Source organism: Haliotis rufescens, unplaced genomic scaffold (genome assembly GCF_023055435.1).
Source record: "Haliotis rufescens isolate VD_foot unplaced genomic scaffold, xgHalRufe1.0.p SCAF_11, whole genome shotgun sequence".
Classification (NCBI taxonomy): domain Eukaryota; kingdom Metazoa; phylum Mollusca; class Gastropoda; order Lepetellida; family Haliotidae; genus Haliotis; species Haliotis rufescens.
Genome location: NW_025963791.1, coordinates 44,540,216 through 44,559,512, shown reverse-complemented (window position 1 = coordinate 44,559,512; position 19,297 = coordinate 44,540,216). Strand labels below are relative to the sequence as shown.

The window sequence follows — 19,297 nt, the reverse complement described above, 5'->3', positions numbered from 1 at the left end:
TGAGTGATATCGTGCCCCTCTTGTCAAGCCTTACCCTGTGTGATATCGTGCCCCTCTTGTCAAACCTCATCCTGAGTGATACCGTGCCCCTATTGTCAGGCCTTATCCTGAGTGATACCTAGCCCCTCTTGTCCAGCCTTATCCTGAGTGATATCATGCCCTTCTTGTCCAGCCGTATCCTGAGTGATATCGTGCCCCTCTTGTCAGGCCTTATCCTGTGTGATATCGTGCCCCTCTTGTCAAACCTCATCCTGAGTGATACCGTGCCCCTATTGTCAGGCCTTATCCTGAGTGATACCTAGCCCCTCTTGTCCAGCCTTATCCTGAGTGATATCATGCCCCTCTTGTCAAGCCTTATCCTGTGTGATATCGTGCCCCTCTTGTCAAGCCTTATCCTGTGTGATATCATGCCCCACTTGTCAGGCCTTATTGTGTGTGATATCGTGCCCGTCTTGTCCAGACTTATCCTGGGTGATATTGTGCCCCTCTCGTCAGGCCTTATCCTGTGTGATATCGTGCCCCTCTTATCCAGACTTATCCTGGGTGATATTGTGCCCCTCTTGTCAGGCCTTATCCTGTGTGATATCGTGCCCTTGTTGTCAGGCCTTATCCTGTGTGATATCGTGCCCCTCTTGTCAGTTCTCATCGTGTGTGATATCGTGCCCCTCTTCTCCAGCCTTATCCTGAGTGATATCATGCCGCTCTTGTCAGGCCTTATTGTGTGTGATATCGTGCCCCTCTTGTCCAGATTTATCCTGGGTGATATCGTGCCCCTCTTGTCAGGCCTTATTGTGTGTGATATCGTGCCCCTCTTATCCAGACTTATCCTGGGTGATATTGTGCCCATCTTGTCAGGCCTTATCCTGTGTGATATCGTGCCCCTGTTGTCAGGCCTTATCGTGTGTGATATCGTGCCCCTCTTGTCCAGCCTTATCCTGAGTGATATCGTGCCCCTCTTGTCCAGACTTATCCTGGGTGATATTGTGCCCCTCTTGTCAGGCCTTATCCTGTATGATACCGTGCCCCTCTTGTCCAGCCTTATCCTGAGTGATATCGTGCCCCTCTTGTCGAGCCTTATCCTGTGTGAAATCGTGCCCCTCTTGTCAGGCCTTATCCTGAGTGATACCGTGCCCCTATTGTCCAGCCTTATCCTGAGTGATACCTAGCCCCTCTTGTCCAGCCTTATCCTGTGTGATATCGTGCCCCTCTTGTCCAGCTGTATCCTGAGTGATATCGTGCCCCTCTTGTCAGGCCTTATCCTGTGTGATATCGTGCCCCTCTTGTCCAGACTTATCCTGAGTGATATTGTGCCCCTCTTGTCAGGCCTTATCCTGATTGATACCGTGCCCCTATTGTCCAGCCTTATCCTGAGTGATACCTAGCCCCTCTTGTCCAGCCTTATCCTGAGTGATATCATGCCCTTCTTGTCCAGCCGTATCCTGAGTGATATCGTGCCCCTCTTGTGAGGCCTTATCCAATGTGATATCGTGCCCCTCTTGTCAAACCTCATCCTGAGTGATACCGTGCCCCTATTGTCAGGCCTTATCCTGAGTGATACCTAGCCCCTCTTGTCCAGCCTTATCCTGAGTGATATCGTGCCCCTCTTGTCAAGCCTTATCCTGTGTGATATCGTGCCCCTCTTGTCAAGCCTTATCCTGTGTGATATCATGCCCCTCTTGTGAGGCCTTATTGTGTGTGATATCGTGCCCCTCTTGTCCAGACTTATCCTGGGTGATATTGTGCCCCTCTTGTCAGGCCTTATCCTGTGTGATATCATGCCCCTCTTGTCCAGACTTATCCTGAGTGATATCATGCCCCTATTGTCAGGCCTTATCCTGTGTGATATCGTGCCCCTCTTATCCAGCCTTATCCTGAGTGATATCATGCCCCTATTGTCAGGCCTTATCCTGTGTGATATCGTGCCCCTCTTATCCAGCCTTATCCTGGGTGATATCGTGCCCCTCTTGTCAAACCTTATTCTTAGAGATATCATGCCCCTCTTGTCAAGCCTTATCCTGAGTGATATCATGCCCCTCTTGTCCAGCCTTATCCTGAGTGATATCATGCTTCTCTTGTCAGCCCTTATTGTGTGTGATATCGTGCCCCTCTTGTCCAGACTTATCCTGAGTGATATTGTGCCCCTCTTGTCGAGCCTTATCCTGTGTGAAATTGTGCCCCTCTTGTCATGCCTTATCCTGAGTGATACCGTGCCCCTCTTGTCCAGCCTTATCCTGAGTGATACCGAGCCCCTCTTGTCCAGCCTTATCCTGAATGATATCGTGCCCCTCTTGTCGAAACCTTATCCTGAGTGAAATCATGCCCCTCTTGTCAGGCCTCATCCTGTGTGAAATCGTGCCCCTCTTGTCAGGCCTTATCCTGAGTGATACCGTGCCCCTCTTGTCCAGACTTATCCTGAGTGATATTCTGCCCCTCTTGTCAGGCCTTATCCTGAGTGATATTGTGCACCTCTTGTCAGGCCTTATCCTGTGTGATATCGTGCCCCTCTTGTCCAGCCTTATCCTGAGTGATATCGTGCCCCTCTTGTCCAGACTTATCCTGGGTGATATTGTGCCCCTCTTGTCAGGCCTTATCCTGTGTGATACCGTGCCCCTCTTGTCCAGCCTTATCCTGAGTGATATCGTGCCCCTCTTGTCGAGCCTTATCCTGTGTGAAATCGTGCCCCTCTTGTCAGGCCTTATCCTGAGTGATACCGTGCCCCTATTGTCCAGCCTTATCCTGAGTGATACCTAGCCCCTCTTGTCCAGCCTTATCCTGAGTGATATCGTGCCCCTCTTGTCCAGCTGTATCCTGAGTGATATCGTGCCCCTCTTGTCAGGCCTTATCCTGTGTGATATCGTGCCCCTCTTGTCCAGACTTATCCTCAGTGATATTGTGCCCCTCTTGTCAGGCCTTATCCTGATTGATACCGTGCCCCTATTGTCCAGCCTTATCCTGAGTGATACCTAGCCCCTCTTGTCCAGCCTTATCCTGAGTGATATCATGCCCTTCTTGTCCAGCCGTATCCTGAGTGATATCGTGCCCCTCTTGTCAGGCCTTATCCTGTGTGATATCGTGCCCCTCTTGTCAAACCTCATCCTGAGTGATACCGTGCCCCTATTGTCAGGCCTTATCCTGAATGATACCTAGCCCCTCTTGTCCAGCCTTATCCTGAGTGATATCGTGCCCCTCTTGTCGAGCCTTATCCTGTGTGAAATCGTGCCCCTCTTGTCAGGCCTTATCCTGAGTGATACCGTGCCCCTATTGTCCAGCCTTATCCTGAGTGATACCTAGCCCCTCTTGTCCAGCCTTATCCTGAGTGATATCGTGCCCCTCTTGTCCAGCTGTATCCTGAGTGATATCGTGCCCCTCTTGTCAGGCCTTATCCTGTGTGATATCGTGCCCCTCTTGTCCAGACTTATCCTCAGTGATATTGTGCCCCTCTTGTCAGGCCTTATCCTGATTGATACCGTGCCCCTATTGTCCAGCCTTATCCTGAGTGATACCTAGCCCCTCTTGTCCAGCCTTATCCTGAGTGATATCATGCCCTTCTTGTCCAGCCGTATCCTGAGTGATATCGTGCCCCTCTTGTCAGGCCTTATCCTGTGTGATATCGTGCCCCTCTTGTCAAACCTCATCCTGAGTGATACCGTGCCCCTATTGTCAGGCCTTATCCTGAATGATACCTAGCCCCTCTTGTCCAGCCTTATCCTGAGTGATATCGTGCCCCTCTTGTCAAGCCTTATCCTGTGTGATATCGTGCCCCTCTTGTCAAGCCTTATCCTGTGTGATATCATGCCCCTCTTGTCAGGCCTTATTATGTGTGATATCGTGCCCCTTTTGTCCAGACTTATCCTGGGTGATATTGTGCCCCTCTTGTCAGGCCTTATCCTGTGTGATATCGTGCCCCTCTTGTTAGTTCTCATCGTGTGTGATATCGTGCCCCTCTTCTCCAGCCTTATCCTGAGTGATATCATGCCCCTCTTGTCAGGCCTTATTGTGTGTGATATCGTGCCCCTCTTGTCCAGATTGATCCTGGGTGATATCGTGCCCCTCTTGTCAGGCCTTATTGTGTGTGATATCGTGCCCCTCTTATCCAGACTTATCCTGGGTGATATTGTGCCCCTCTTGTCAGGCCTTATCCTGTGTGATATCTTGCCCCTGTTGTCAGGCCTTATCGTGTGTGATATCGTGCCCCTCTTGTCCAGCCTTATCCTGAGTGATATCGTGCCCCTCTTGTCCAGACTTATCCTGGGTGATATTGTGCCCCTCTTGTCAGGCCTTATCCTGTGTGATACCGTGCCCCTCTTGTCCAGCCTTATCCTGAGTGATATCGTGCCCCTCTTGTCGAGCCTTATCCTGTGTGAAATCGTGCCCCTCTTGTCAGGCCTTATCCTGAGTGATACCGTGCCCCTATTGTCCAGCCTTATCCTGAGTGATACCTAGCCCCTCTTGTCCAGCCTTATCCTGAGTGATATCGTGCCCCTCTTGTCCAGCTGTATCCTGAGTGATATCGTGCCCCTCTTGTCAGGCCTTATCCTGTGTGATATCGTGCCCCTCTTGTCCAGACTTATCCTGAGTGATATTGTGCCCCTCTTGTCAGGCCTTATCCTGAGTGATACCGTGCCCCTATTGTCCAGCCTTATCCTGAGTGATACCTAGCCCCTCTTGTCCAGCCTTATCCTGAGTGATATCATGCCCTTCTTGTCCAGCCGTATCCTGAGTGATATCGTGCCCCTCTTGTCAGGCCTTATCCTGTGTGATATCTTGCCCCTCTTGTCAAACCTCATCCTGAGTGATACCGTGCCCCTATTGTCAGGCCTTATCCTGAGTGATACCTAGCCCCTCTTGTCCAGCCTTATCCTGAGTGATATCGTGCCCCTCTTGTCAAGCCTTATCCTGTGTGATATCGTGCCCCTCTTGTCAAGCCTTATCCTGTGTGAAATCGTGCCCCTCTTGTCAGGCCTTATCCTGAGTGATACCGTGCCCCTATTGTCCAGCCTTATCCTGAGTGATACCTAGCCCCTCTTGTCCAGCCTTATCCTGAGTGATATCGTGCCCCTCTTGTCCAGCTGTATCCTGAGTGATATCGTGCCCCTCTTGTCAGGCCTTATCCTGTGTGATATCGTGCCCCTCTTGTCCAGACTTATCCTGAGTGATATTGTGCCCCTCTTGTCAGGCCTTATCCTGAGTGATACCGTGCCCCTATTGTCCAGCCTTATCCTGAGTGATACCTAGCCCCTCTTGTCCAGCCTTATCCTGAGTGATATCATGCCCTTCTTGTCCAGCCGTATCCTGAGTGATATCGTGCCCCTCTTGTCAGGCCTTATCCTGTGTGATATCGTGCCCCTCTTGTCAAACCTCATCCTGAGTGATACCGTGCCCCTATTGTCAGGCCTTATCCTGAGTGATACCTAGCCCCTCTTGTCCAGCCTTATCCTGAGTGATATCTTGCCCCTCTTGTCAAGCCTTATCCTGTGTGATATCGTGCCCCTCTTGTCAAGCCTGATCCTGTGTGATATCATGCCCCTCTTGTCAGGCCTTATTGTGTGTGATATCGTGCCCCTCTTGTCCAGACTTATCCTGGGTGATATTGTGCCCCTCTTGTCAGGCCTTATCCTGTGTGATATCGTGCCCCTCTTATCCAGACTTATCCTGGGTGATATTGTGCCCCTCTTGTCAGGCCTTATCCTGTGTGATATCGTGCCCCTGTTGTCAGGCCTTATCGTGTGTGATATCGTGCCCCTCTTGTCCAGCCTTATCCTGAGTAATATCGTGCCCCTCTTGTCGAGCCTTATCCTGTGTGAAATCGTGCCCCTCTTGTCATGCCTTATCCTGAGTGATACCGTGCCCCTCTTGTCCAGCCTTATCCTGAGTGATACCGAGCCCCTCTTGTCCAGCCTTATCCTGAATGATATCGTGCCCCTCTTGTCGAACCTTATCCTGAGTGATATCGTGCCCCTCTTGTCAGGCCTCATCCTGTGTGAAATCGTGCCCCTCTTGTCAGGCCTTATCCTGAGTGATACCGTGCCCCTCTTGTCCAGACTTATCCTGAGTGATATTCTGCCCCTCTTGTCAGGCCTTATCCTGTGTGGTATCGTGCCCCTCTTGTCCAGACTTATCCTGAGTGATATTGTGCTCTCTTGTCAAACCTTATCCTGAGTGATATCATGCCCCTCTTGTCAAGCCTTATCCTGAGTGATATCGGCCCCTCTTGTCCAGCCTTATCCTGAGTGATATCATGCCCCTCTTGTCAGGCCTTATCCTGAGTGATATCATGCCCCTCTTGTCAGGCCTTATTGTGTGTGATATCGTGCCCCTCTTGTCAAACCTCATCCTGAGTGATATCTTGCCCCTGTTGTCAGGCCTTATCGTGTGTGATATCGTGCCCCTCTTGTCCAGCCTTATCCTGAGTGATATCGTGCCCCTCTTGTCGAACCTTATCCTGTGTGAAATCGTGCCCCTCTTGTCAGGCCTTATCCTGAGTGATACCGTGCCCCTCTTGTCAAGCCTTATCCTGAGTGATACCGTGCCCCCCTTGTCAGGCCTTATCCTGTGTGATATCGTGCCCCTGTTGTCGAGCCTTATCCTCAGTGATATCGTGCCCCTCTTGTCAGGCCTTATCCTGAGTGATACCTTGCCCCTCTTGTCAAGCCTTATCCTGATTGATACCGTGCCCCTCTTGTCAGGCCTTATCTTGAGTGATGCCCCTCTTGTCAAGCCTTATCCTGTGTGATATCGTGCCCCTCTTGTCAGGCCTTATCCTGAGTGATATCGTGCCCCTCTTGTCAGGCCTTATCCTGAGTGATATCGTGCCCCTCTTGTCAGGCCTTATCCTGAGGGATATCTTGCCCCTCTTGTCAGGCCTTATCCTGAGTGATATTGTGCCCCTCTTGTCAAGCCTTATCCTGAGTGATACCGTGCCCCTATTGTCCAGCCTTATCCTTAGTGATATCATGCCCTTCTTGTCCAGCCGTATCCTGAGTGATATCGTGCCCCTCTTGTCAGGCCTTATCCTGTGTGATGTCGTGCCCCTCTTGTCAAACCTCATCCTGAGTGATACCGTGCCCCTATTGTCAGGCCTTATCCTGAGTGATACCTAGCCCCTCTTGTCCAGCCTTATCCTGAGTGATATCGTGCCCCTCTTGTCAAGCCTTACCCTGTGTGATATCGTGCCCCTCTTGTCAAACCTCATCCTGAGTGATACCGTGCCCCTATTGTCAGGCCTTATCCTGAGTGATACCTAGCCCCTCTTGTCCAGCCTTATCCTGAGTGATATCATGCCCTTCTTGTCCAGCCGTATCCTGAGTGATATCGTGCCCCTCTTGTCAGGCCTTATCCTGTGTGATATCGTGCCCCTCTTGTCAAACCTCATCCTGAGTGATACCGTGCCCCTATTGTCAGGCCTTATCCTGAGTGATACCTAGCCCCTCTTGTCCAGCCTTATCCTGAGTGATATCATGCCCCTCTTGTCAAGCCTTATCCTGTGTGATATCGTGCCCCTCTTGTCAAGCCTTATCCTGTGTGATATCATGCCCCTCTTGTCAGGCCTTATTGTGTGTGATATCGTGCCCGTCTTGTCCAGACTTATCCTGGGTGATATTGTGCCCCTCTCGTCAGGCCTTATCCTGTGTGATATCGTGCCCCTCTTATCCAGACTTATCCTGGGTGATATTGTGCCCCTCTTGTCAGGCCTTATCCTGTGTGATATCGTGCCCCTGTTGTCAGGCCTTATCCTGTGTGATATCGTGCCCCTCTTGTCAGTTCTCATCGTGTGTGATATCGTGCCCCTCTTCTCCAGCCTTATCCTGAGTGATATCATGCCGCTCTTGTCAGGCCTTATTGTGTGTGATATCGTGCCCCTCTTGTCCAGATTTATCCTGGGTGATATCGTGCCCCTCTTGTCAGGCCTTATTGTGTGTGATATCGTGCCCCTCTTATCCAGACTTATCCTGGGTGATATTGTGCCCCTCTTGTCAGGCCTTATCCTGTGTGATATCGTGCCCCTGTTGTCAGGCCTTATCGTGTGTGATATCGTGCCCCTCTTGTCCAGCCTTATCCTGAGTGATATCGTGCCCCTCTTGACCAGACTTATCCTGGGTGATATTGTGCCCCTCTTGTCAGGCCTTATCCTGTATGATACCGTGCCCCTCTTGTCCAGCCTTATCCTGAGTGATATCGTGCCCCTCTTGTCAAGCCTTATCCTGTGTGAAATCGTGCCCCTCTTGTCAGGCCTTATCCTGAGTGATACCGTGCCCCTATTGTCCAGCCTTATCCTGAGTGATACCTAGCCCCTCTTGTCCAGCCTTATCCTGTGTGATATCGTGCCCCTCTTGTCCAGCTGTATCCTGAGTGATATCGTGCCCCTCTTGTCAGGCCTTATCCTGTGTGATATCGTGCCCCTCTTGTCCAGACTTATCCTGAGTGATATTGTGCCCCTCTTGTCAGGCCTTATCCTGAGTGATACCGTGCCCCTATTGTCCAGCCTTATCCTGAGTGATACCTAGCCCCTCTTGTCCAGCCTTATCCTGAGTGATATCATGCCCTTCTTGTCCAGCCGTATCCTGAGTGATATCGTGCCCCTCTTGTGAGGCCTTATCCAATGTGATATCGTGCCCCTCTTGTCAAACCTCATCCTGAGTGATACCGTGCCCCTATTGCCAGGCCTTATCCTGAGTGATACCTAGCCCCTCTTGTCCAGCCTTATCCTGAGTGATATCGTGCCCCTCTTGTCAAGCCTTATCCTGTGTGATATCGTGCCCCTCTTGTCAAGCCTTATCCTGTGTGATATCATGCCCCTCTTGTGAGGCCTTATTGTGTGTGATATCGTGCCCCTCTTGTCCAGACTTATCCTGGGTGATATTGTGCCCCTCTTGTCAGGCCTTATCCTGTGTGATATCATGCCCCTCTTGTCCAGACTTATCCTCAGTGATATCATGCCCCTATTGTCAGGCCTTATCCTGTGTGATATCGTGCCCCTCTTATCCAGCCTTATCCTGAGTGATATCATGCCCCTATTGTCAGGCCTTATCCTGTGTGATATCGTGCCCCTCTTATCCAGCCTTATCCTGGGTGATATCGTGCCCCTCTTGTCAAACCTTATTCTTAGAGATATCATGCCCCTCTTGTCAAGCCTTATCCTGAGTGATATCATGCCCCTCTTGTCCAGCCTTATCCTGAGTGATATCATGCTTCTCTTGTCAGCCCTTATTGTGTGTGATATCGTGCCCCTCTTGTCCAGACTTATCCTGAGTGATATTGTGCCCCTCTTGTCGAGCCTTATCCTGTGTGAAATTGTGCCCCTCTTGTCATGCCTTATCCTGAGTGATACCGTGCCCCTCTTGTCCAGCCTTATCCTGAGTGATACCGAGCCCCTCTTCTCCAGCCTTATCCTGAATGATATCGTGCCCCTCTTGTCGAACCTTATCCTGAGTGAAATCATGCCCCTCTTGTCAGGCCTCATCCTGTGTGAAATCGTGCCCCTCTTGTCAGGCCTTATCCTGAGTGATACCGTGCCCCTCTTGTCCAGACTTATCCTGAGTGATATTCTGCCCCTCTTGTCAGGCCTTATCCTGAGTGATATTGTGCACCTCTTGTCAGGCCTTATCCTGTGTGATATCGTGCCCCTCTTGTCCAGCCTTATCCTGAGTGATATCGTGCCCCTCTTGTCCAGACTTATCCTGGGTGATATTGTGCCCCTCTTGTCAGGCCTTATCCTGTGTGATATCGTGCCCCTCTTGTTAGTTCTCATCGTGTGTGATATCGTGCCCCTCTTCTCCAGCCTTATCCTGAGTGATATCATGCCCCTCTTGTCAGGCCTTATTGTGTGTGATATCGTGCCCCTCTTGTCCAGATTGATCCTGGGTGATATCGTGCCCCTCTTGTCAGGCCTTATTGTGTGTGATATCGTGCCCCTCTTATCCAGACTTATCCTGGGTGATATTGTGCCCCTCTTGTCAGGCCTTATCCTGTGTGATATCTTGCCCCTGTTGTCAGGCCTTATCGTGTGTGATATCGTGCCCCTCTTGTCCAGCCTTATCCTGAGTGATATCGTGCCCCTCTTGTCCAGACTTATCCTGGGTGATATTGTGCCCCTCTTGTCAGGCCTTATCCTGTGTGATACCGTGCCCCTCTTGTCCAGCCTTATCCTGAGTGATATCGTGCCCCTCTTGTCGAGCCTTATCCTGTGTGAAATCGTGCCCCTCTTGTCAGGCCTTATCCTGAGTGATACCGTGCCCCTATTGTCCAGCCTTATCCTGAGTGATACCTAGCCCCTCTTGTCCAGCCTTATCCTGAGTGATATCGTGCCCCTCTTGTCCAGCTGTATCCTGAGTGATATCGTGCCCCTCTTGTCAGGCCTTATCCTGTGTGATATCGTGCCCCTCTTGTCCAGACTTATCCTGAGTGATATTGTGCCCCTCTTGTCAGGCCTTATCCTGAGTGATACCGTGCCCCTATTGTCCAGCCTTATCCTGAGTGATACCTAGCCCCTCTTGTCCAGCCTTATCCTGAGTGATATCATGCCCTTCTTGTCCAGCCGTATCCTGAGTGATATCGTGCCCCTCTTGTCAGGCCTTATCCTGTGTGATATCTTGCCCCTCTTGTCAAACCTCATCCTGAGTGATACCGTGCCCCTATTGTCTGGCCTTATCCTGAGTGATACCTAGCCCCTCTTGTCCAGCCTTATCCTGAGTGATATCGTGCCCCTCTTGTCAAGCCTTATCCTGTGTGATATCGTGCCCCTCTTGTCAAGCCTTATCCTGTGTGAAATCGTGCCCCTCTTGTCAGGCCTTATCCTGAGTGATACCGTGCCCCTATTGTCCAGCCTTATCCTGAGTGATACCTAGCCCCTCTTGTCCAGCCTTATCCTGAGTGATATCGTGCCCCTCTTGTCCAGCTGTATCCTGAGTGATATCGTGCCCCTCTTGTCAGGCCTTATCCTGTGTGATATCGTGCCCCTCTTGTCCAGACTTATCCTGAGTGATATTGTGCCCCTCTTGTCAGGCCTTATCCTGAGTGATACCGTGCCCCTATTGTCCAGCCTTATCCTGAGTGATACCTAGCCCCTCTTGTCCAGCCTTATCCTGAGTGATATCATGCCCTTCTTGTCCAGCCGTATCCTGAGTGATATCGTGCCCCTCTTGTCAGGCCTTATCCTGTGTGATATCGTGCCCCTCTTGTCAAACCTCATCCTGAGTGATACCGTGCCCCTATTGTAAGGCCTTATCCTGAGTGATACCTAGCCCCTCTTGTCCAGCCTTATCCTGAGTGATATCTTGCCCCTCTTGTCAAGCCTTATCCTGTGTGATATCGTGCCCCTCTTGTCAAGCCTGATCCTGTGTGATATCATGCCCCTCTTGTCAGGCCTTATTGTGTGTGATATCGTGCCCCTCTTGTCCAGACTTATCCTGGGTGATATTGTGCCCCTCTTGTCAGGCCTTATCCTGTGTGATATCGTGCCCCTCTTATCCAGACTTATCCTGGGTGATATTGTGCCCCTCTTGTCAGGCCTTATCCTGTGTGATATCGTGCCCCTGTTGTCAGGCCTTATCGTGTGTGATATCGTGCCCCTCTTGTCCAGCCTTATCCTGAGTAATATCGTGCCCCTCTTGTCGAGCCTTATCCTGTGTGAAATCGTGCCCCTCTTGTCATGCCTTATCCTGAGTGATACCGTGCCCCTCTTGTCCAGCCTTATCCTGAGTGATACCGAGCCCCTCTTGTCCAGCCTTATCCTGAATGATATCGTGCCCCTCTTGTCGAACCTTATCCTGAGTGATATCGTGCCCCTCTTGTCAGGCCTCATCCTGTGTGAAATCGTGCCCCTCTTGTCAGGCCTTATCCTGAGTGATACCGTGCCCCTCTTGTCCAGACTTATCCTGAGTGATATTCTGCCCCTCTTGTCAGGCCTTATCCTGTGTGGTATCGTGCCCCTCTTGTCCAGACTTATCCTGAGTGATATTGTGCTCTCTTGTCAAACCTTATCCTGAGTGATATCATGCCCCTCTTGTCAAGCCTTATCCTGAGTGATATCGGCCCCTCTTGTCCAGCCTTATCCTGAGTGATATCATGCCCCTCTTGTCAGGCCTTATCCTGAGTGATATCATGCCCCTCTTGTCAGGCCTTATTGTGTGTGATATCGTGCCCCTCTTGTCAAACCTCATCCTGAGTGATATCTTGCCCCTGTTGTCAGGCCTTATCGTGTGTGATATCGTGCCCCTCTTGTCCAGCCTTATCCTGAGTGATATCGTGCCCCTCTTGTCGAACCTTATCCTGTGTGAAATCGTGCCCCTCTTGTCAGGCCTTATCCTGAGTGATACCGTGCCCCTCTTGTCAAGCCTTATCCTGAGTGATACCGTGCCCCCCTTGTCAGGCCTTATCCTGTGTGATATCGTGCCCCTGTTGTCGAGCCTTATCCTCAGTGATATCGTGCCCCTCTTGTCAGGCCTTATCCTGAGTGATACCTTGCCCCTCTTGTCAAGCCTTATCCTGATTGATACCGTGCCCCTCTTGTCAGGCCTTATCTTGAGTGATGCCCCTCTTGTCAAGCCTTATCCTGTGTGATATCGTGCCCCTCTTGTCAGGCCTTATCCTGAGTGATATCGTGCCCCTCTTGTCAGGCCTTATCCTGAGTGATATCGTGCCCCTCTTGTCAGGCCTTATCCTGAGGGATATCTTGCCCCTCTTGTCAGGCCTTATCCTGAGTGATATTGTGCCCCTCTTGTCAAGCCTTATCCTGAGTGATATCGTGCCCCTCTTGTCCAGCCTTATCCTGAGTGATATCATGCCCCTCTTGTCAGGCCTTATCCTGAGTGATATCATGCCCCTCTTGTCAGGCCTTATTGTGTGTGATATCGTGCCCCTCTTGTCAAACCTCATCCTGAGTGATATCTTGCCCCTGTTGTCAGGCCTTATCGTGTGTGATAACGAGCCCCTCTTGTCCAGCCTTATCCTGAGTGATATCGTGCCCCTCTTGTCGAACCTTATCCTGTGTGAAATCGTGCCCCTCTTGTCAGGCCTTATCCTGAGTGATACCGTGCCCCTCTTGTCAAGCCTTATCCTGAGTGATACCGTGCCCCCCTTGTCAGGCCTTATCCTGTGTGATATCGTGCCCCTGTTGTCCAGCCTTATCCTGTGTGAAATCGTGCCCCTCTTGTCAGGCCTTATCCTGAGTGATACCTTGCCCCTCATGTCAAGCCTTATCCTGATTGATACCGTGCCCCTCTTGTCAGGCCTTATCCTGAGTGATGCCCCTCTTGTCAAGCCTTATCCTGTGTGATATCGTGCCCCTCTTGTCAGGCCTTATCCTGAGTGATATCGTGCCCCTCTTGTCAGGCCTTATCCTGAGTGATATCGTGCCCCTCTTGTCAGGCCTTATCCTGAGGGATATCTTGCCCCTCTTGTCAGGCCTTATCCTGAGTGATATTGTGCCCCTCTTGTCAAGCCTTATCCTGAGTGATATCGTGCCCCTCTTGTCGAGCCTTATCCTGAGTGATATTGTGCCCCTCTTGTCAAGCCTTTTCCTGAGTGATATCGTGCCCCTCTTGTCAAGCCTTATCCTGAGAAATATCGTGCCCCTCTTGTCCAGCCTTATCCTGAGTGATATCGTGCCCCTGTTGTCAAGCCTTATCCTGAGTGATATCGTGCCCCTCTTGTCCAGCCTTATTCTGAGTGATATTGTGCCCCTCTTGTCAGGCCTTATCCTGAGTGATATTGTGCCCCTCTTGTCAAGCCTTATCCTGAGTGATATCGTGCCCCTCTTTTCAAGCCTTATCCTGAGTGATATCGTGCCCCTCTTGTCCAGCCTTATCCTGAGTGATATTGTGCCCTTCTTGTCAAGCCTTTTCCTGAGTGATATCGTGCCCCTCTTGTCAAGCCTTATCCTGAGTGATATCGTGCCCCTCTTGTCCAGCCTTATCCTGAGTGATATCGTGCCCCTCTTGTCAAGCCTTATCCGGTGTGATATCATGCCCCTGCTTTGAGTGATGCTGTGCCCCTCTTGTCAAGCCCCTGTTGTGTGTGTCACCTTCCCTTCTGTGTGGCCTGTTTCTGCATACTTGAAGTCATTCTCCAAGATGATTATCATATATTCTTGCAATTAGACATTTACAATGGGAAAAAAACTTGTGTCAATCTCAGTCAGGAGAATCATTCAGGAAGTTTCCATAATGTTGTCAGTATCTGTATTTGCAATCCCATCAGGAAGTAGTTGTACAGTCTCGTGTGAGTGGAACAGAATGTAGGTCACACCCAACATGTGTGATAGTTGACTTTAACAAACAGCTGGCCCGGGTTTCAGTAACCCATCAATAGATTTTCTTGAAATAATTATTTTCAAAAACAAACCCATGCTGTGGGAATAGAACACAGAACCCCTGGGCACACCTGAGTAGTGACACCGTCTGCTGTCCCGTGTTGACCGGCTTCCTTCCTATTGTAGTCCTCCCTACTACAGCAGTTATCTCTCTTATTAATATACATCATCTGCAGTTGCCACGGTTACCAGTATGTACATCGATTCATCTTGAGAACCTGTCTGTCATTAATCAAATAGTCATGTGTCCACGTCACTGTGAAAGAGCAGTAATCTTGAACGCAACGTTAAACCCTATTTCACCTCACCACACATACACACACACAACACACACACAACACACACACAACACACACACAGGCACATACATACACACACATGCATATATACACTCACATGCACACACACACATCACACACACAGGCACATTTATACACACACAAAACACACACACAACACACACAGGTACATATATACACATGCATGCACACACACAACACACACAGGTACATTTATACACATGCATGCATGCACACAACACACACACAGGTACATATATACACAGGCATGCACACACACAACACACACACAGGCACATTTATACACATGTATGCACGCACACAACACACAGCTACATAAATACACATGCATGCACGCACACAACACACACAGGTACATTAATACACATGCATGCATGCACACAACACACACACAGGTACATATATACACATGTATGCACACACACAACACACACACAGGCACATTTATACACATGCATGCATACACACAACACACACAGGTACATATATACACATGCATGCACACACACAACACACACACAGGCACATTTATACACATGCATGCATACACACAACACACACACAGGTACATATATACACATGTATGCACACACACAACACACACACAGGCACATTTATACACATGCATGCACACAACACACACACAGGTACATATATACACATGCATGCACACACACAACACACACACAGGCACATTTATACACATGTATGCACGCACACAACACACAGCTACATAAATACACATGCATGCATGCACACAACACACACAGGTACATTAATACACATGCATGCATGCACACAACACACACACAGGTACATATATACACATGTATGCACACACACAACACACACACAGGCACATTTATACACATGCATGCATACACACAACACACACAGGTACATATATACACATGCATGCACACACACAACACACACACAGGCACATTTATACACATGCATGCATACACACAACACACACACAGGTACATATATACACATGTATGCACACACACAACACACACACAGGCACATTTATACACATGCATGCATACACACAACACACACAGGTACATATATACACATGCATGCACACACACAACACACACACAGGCACATTTATACACATGCATGCATACACACAACACACACAGGTACATATATACACATGCATGCACACACACAACACACACACAGGCACATTTATACACATGCATGCATACACACAACACACACACAGGTACATATATACACATGCATGCACACACACAACACACACACAGGCACATTTATACACATGTATGCATGCACACAACACACACACAACACACACACAGGCACATTTATACACATGTATGAACGCACACAACACACAGGAACATTTATACACATGTATGCACGCACACAACACACAGCTACATAAATACACATGCATGCACGCACACAACACACACAGGTACATTAATACACATGCATGCATGCACACAACACACACACAGGTACATTTATACACATGTATGCATGCACACACACACAGCTACATAAATACACATGCATGCACGCACACAACACACACAGGTACATTAATACACATGCATGCATGCACACAACACACACACAGGTACATTTATACACATGTATGCATGCACACACACACAGCTACATAAATACACATGCATGCACGCACACAACACACACAGGTACATAAATACACATGCATGCACGCACACAACACACACACAGGTACATTTATACACATGTATGCATGCACACAACACACACAGCTACATAAATACACATGCATGCACGCAAACAACACACACAGGTACATTAATACACATGCATGCATGCACACAACACACACACAGGTACATTAATACACATGCATGCACACACACAACACACACACAGGCACATTTATACACATGTATGCATGCACACAACACACACACAACACACACACAACACACACACAGGCACATTTATACACATGTATGCACGCACACAACACACAGGAACATTTATACACATGTATGCACGCACACAACACACAGCTACATAAATACACATGCATGCACACACACAGGCACATATATACACATACATGCACACAACATGCACATATATACACATGCATGCACACAACACACACAGGTACATATATACACATACATGCATGCACATAACACACACACAGGTACATATATACACATGCATGCATGCACACAACACACACACAGGCACATTTATACACATGCATGCATACACACAACACACACACACAGGTACATATATACACATGCATGCACACACACAACACACACAGGTACATTAATACACATGCATGCACACACACAACACACACACAGGCACATTTATACACATGTATGCATGCACACAACACACACACAACACACACACAGGCACATTTATACACATGTATGCACGCACACAACACACAGGAACATTTATACACATGTATGCACGCACACAACACACAGCTACATAAATACACATGCATGCACACACACAGGCACATATATACACATGCATGCATGCACACAACATGCACATATATACACATGCATGCACACAACACACACAGGTACATATATACACATACATGCATGCACATAACACACACACAGGTACATATATACACATGCATGCATGCACACAACACACACAGGTACATTTATACACATACACGCACGCACACAACACACACACACAGGTACATATATACACATGCATGCACACACACACAACACACACACAGGTACATATATACACATGCATGCATGCACACAACACGCACATATATACACATGCATGCACACAACACACACAGGTACATATATACACATACATGCATGCACACAACACACACACAGGCACATATATACACACACATTCATGCACACAACACACAACACACAGGCACATTTATACACACACATTTGGGTTCCTTCTCTGCACTCGTTACTACAACAGATAAATCACTAATCTCTGCTGCATGTTTTCTGTATGTATATTGTATGTACTGTACGTATGTTTGTATGTGTTGATGTACGACCAGCACAGTCAGTACTGATGCGTGACCTGAGCGTGTGCGTACATTGCATGTGTGTCCATGCTGGGTAGCTGAAAATAGTCAGTGAAGCAAAGAGCTGAGAGCTGAGAGCTGAGAGCTGCATAAATCATCAGTAATCCTAATGTCAACTCTGGTATTTCATTAATGGCAGAATGCCTCTTCCCAGAAGTCTGTACGATGAATGAAGACTTTAAAGTAGTTTGTAATTCAAGAAAGAAGAAATTATTCCCCGGATATTTTGTTTATTTATCATTGCAATTTTTCAGAGAGTCAAAGAAGACCTTAAGAGTTCTTGAAGGGATAATGTCAACAGGCTCTCGATCTGCTACTCCAAAGATGCTGACCCCCAATAATCACCACAGGAGGATCCCCAAGCTGACTGTGTAGCAACTTGTGACCCCAATACTCCACCCCCAACCCCTCTGTAGAGGAAGATCCCCAAGGTGACTCTGTAGCAACTTGTGACCCCAATACTCCACCCCCAACCCCTCTGTAGAGGAAGATGCCCAAGCTGACTGTGTAGCAACTTGTGACCCCAATACTCAACCACCCCCCTCCCCCCCACCCCTCCCTCTCTCTCTCTCACACACACACACACACACACACACAGGAGGATAGCCAAGCTGACCGTGTAGCAACTTGTGACCCCCAATAATCTGCCCCCACCCACCCCCACAGAGGAAGATCCCCAAGCAACTTGTGACCCCCACCCCACATATGTTACCCCCAAAACTCTCCGCCTCATACACACATTACCCCCAATACTCACCCACCACCCACACATGTGACCCCCACCCCCCACTCACGCATGTGACCTCCAGCATGTTCCCTGACATCTGAAATGACAACAGATCTACAGTCTGCCAAATATACCTGGATAACTGGTGTGACCATGGCCACTGGTTTAACATTGCCATTATTACTTCCGATACCTGGATAACTGGTGTGACCATGGCCACTGGTTTAACATTGCCATTATTACTTCCGATACCTAGATAACTGGTGTGACCATGGCCACTGGTTTAACATTGCCATTATTACTTCCGATACCTAGATAACTGGTGTGACCATGGCCACTGGTTTAACATTGCCATTATTACTTCCGATACCTAGATAACTGGTGTGACCATGGCCACTGGTTTAACATTGCCATTATTTCTTCCGATACCTGGACATCATCTCCATCCTCCTCACAGCCAGGGTATAGATGCAGATGAGGAACACACCTGTTTCTGTTCGTTGAGAGAGAAACATTGCTTGATTTGTTGCATGGTTCCAGGATATTTCTACAAACAGATTGTTGATTGTTGGACAACTTATTGTACATGCTATGACGTCCGCTTGCTGTGATATTTAACATTCTACAGATATATAATTATCTCTACATTCTACCCCAGTTATGATTTGTACAAAATGTTACAACATGTGTTGTGAAACTACTCCCGGTCATGCCCTGCCATGTCTCTCCAACAAGCACCTGCCACGTGAACCCTGTTACTCATCTCTAACTTGTAGCAATATCACCTTGAATCTGCTCAAATGATTGTTTTGTTATCATAATAAAACTTTGATGTATTT

General features: G+C 48.8%; 1 protein-coding gene across 6 annotated transcripts in view; it reads left to right on the top strand.

Moving 5' to 3' along the window:
* LOC124122889 overlaps nucleotides 1-19,297 on the top strand; it is an 85,241-nt gene extending 65,944 nt beyond the window's left edge. For all 6 annotated transcript variants that reach the window (XM_048392822.1, XM_048392825.1, XM_048392824.1 and 3 more), the window contains one exon: nucleotides 17,986-19,297. In XM_048392822.1, the coding sequence (XP_048248779.1) occupies nucleotides 17,986-18,106 (121 nt within the window). In that variant the 3' untranslated portion in view covers nucleotides 18,107-19,297. The remainder of the gene's footprint in view (nucleotides 1-17,985) is intronic.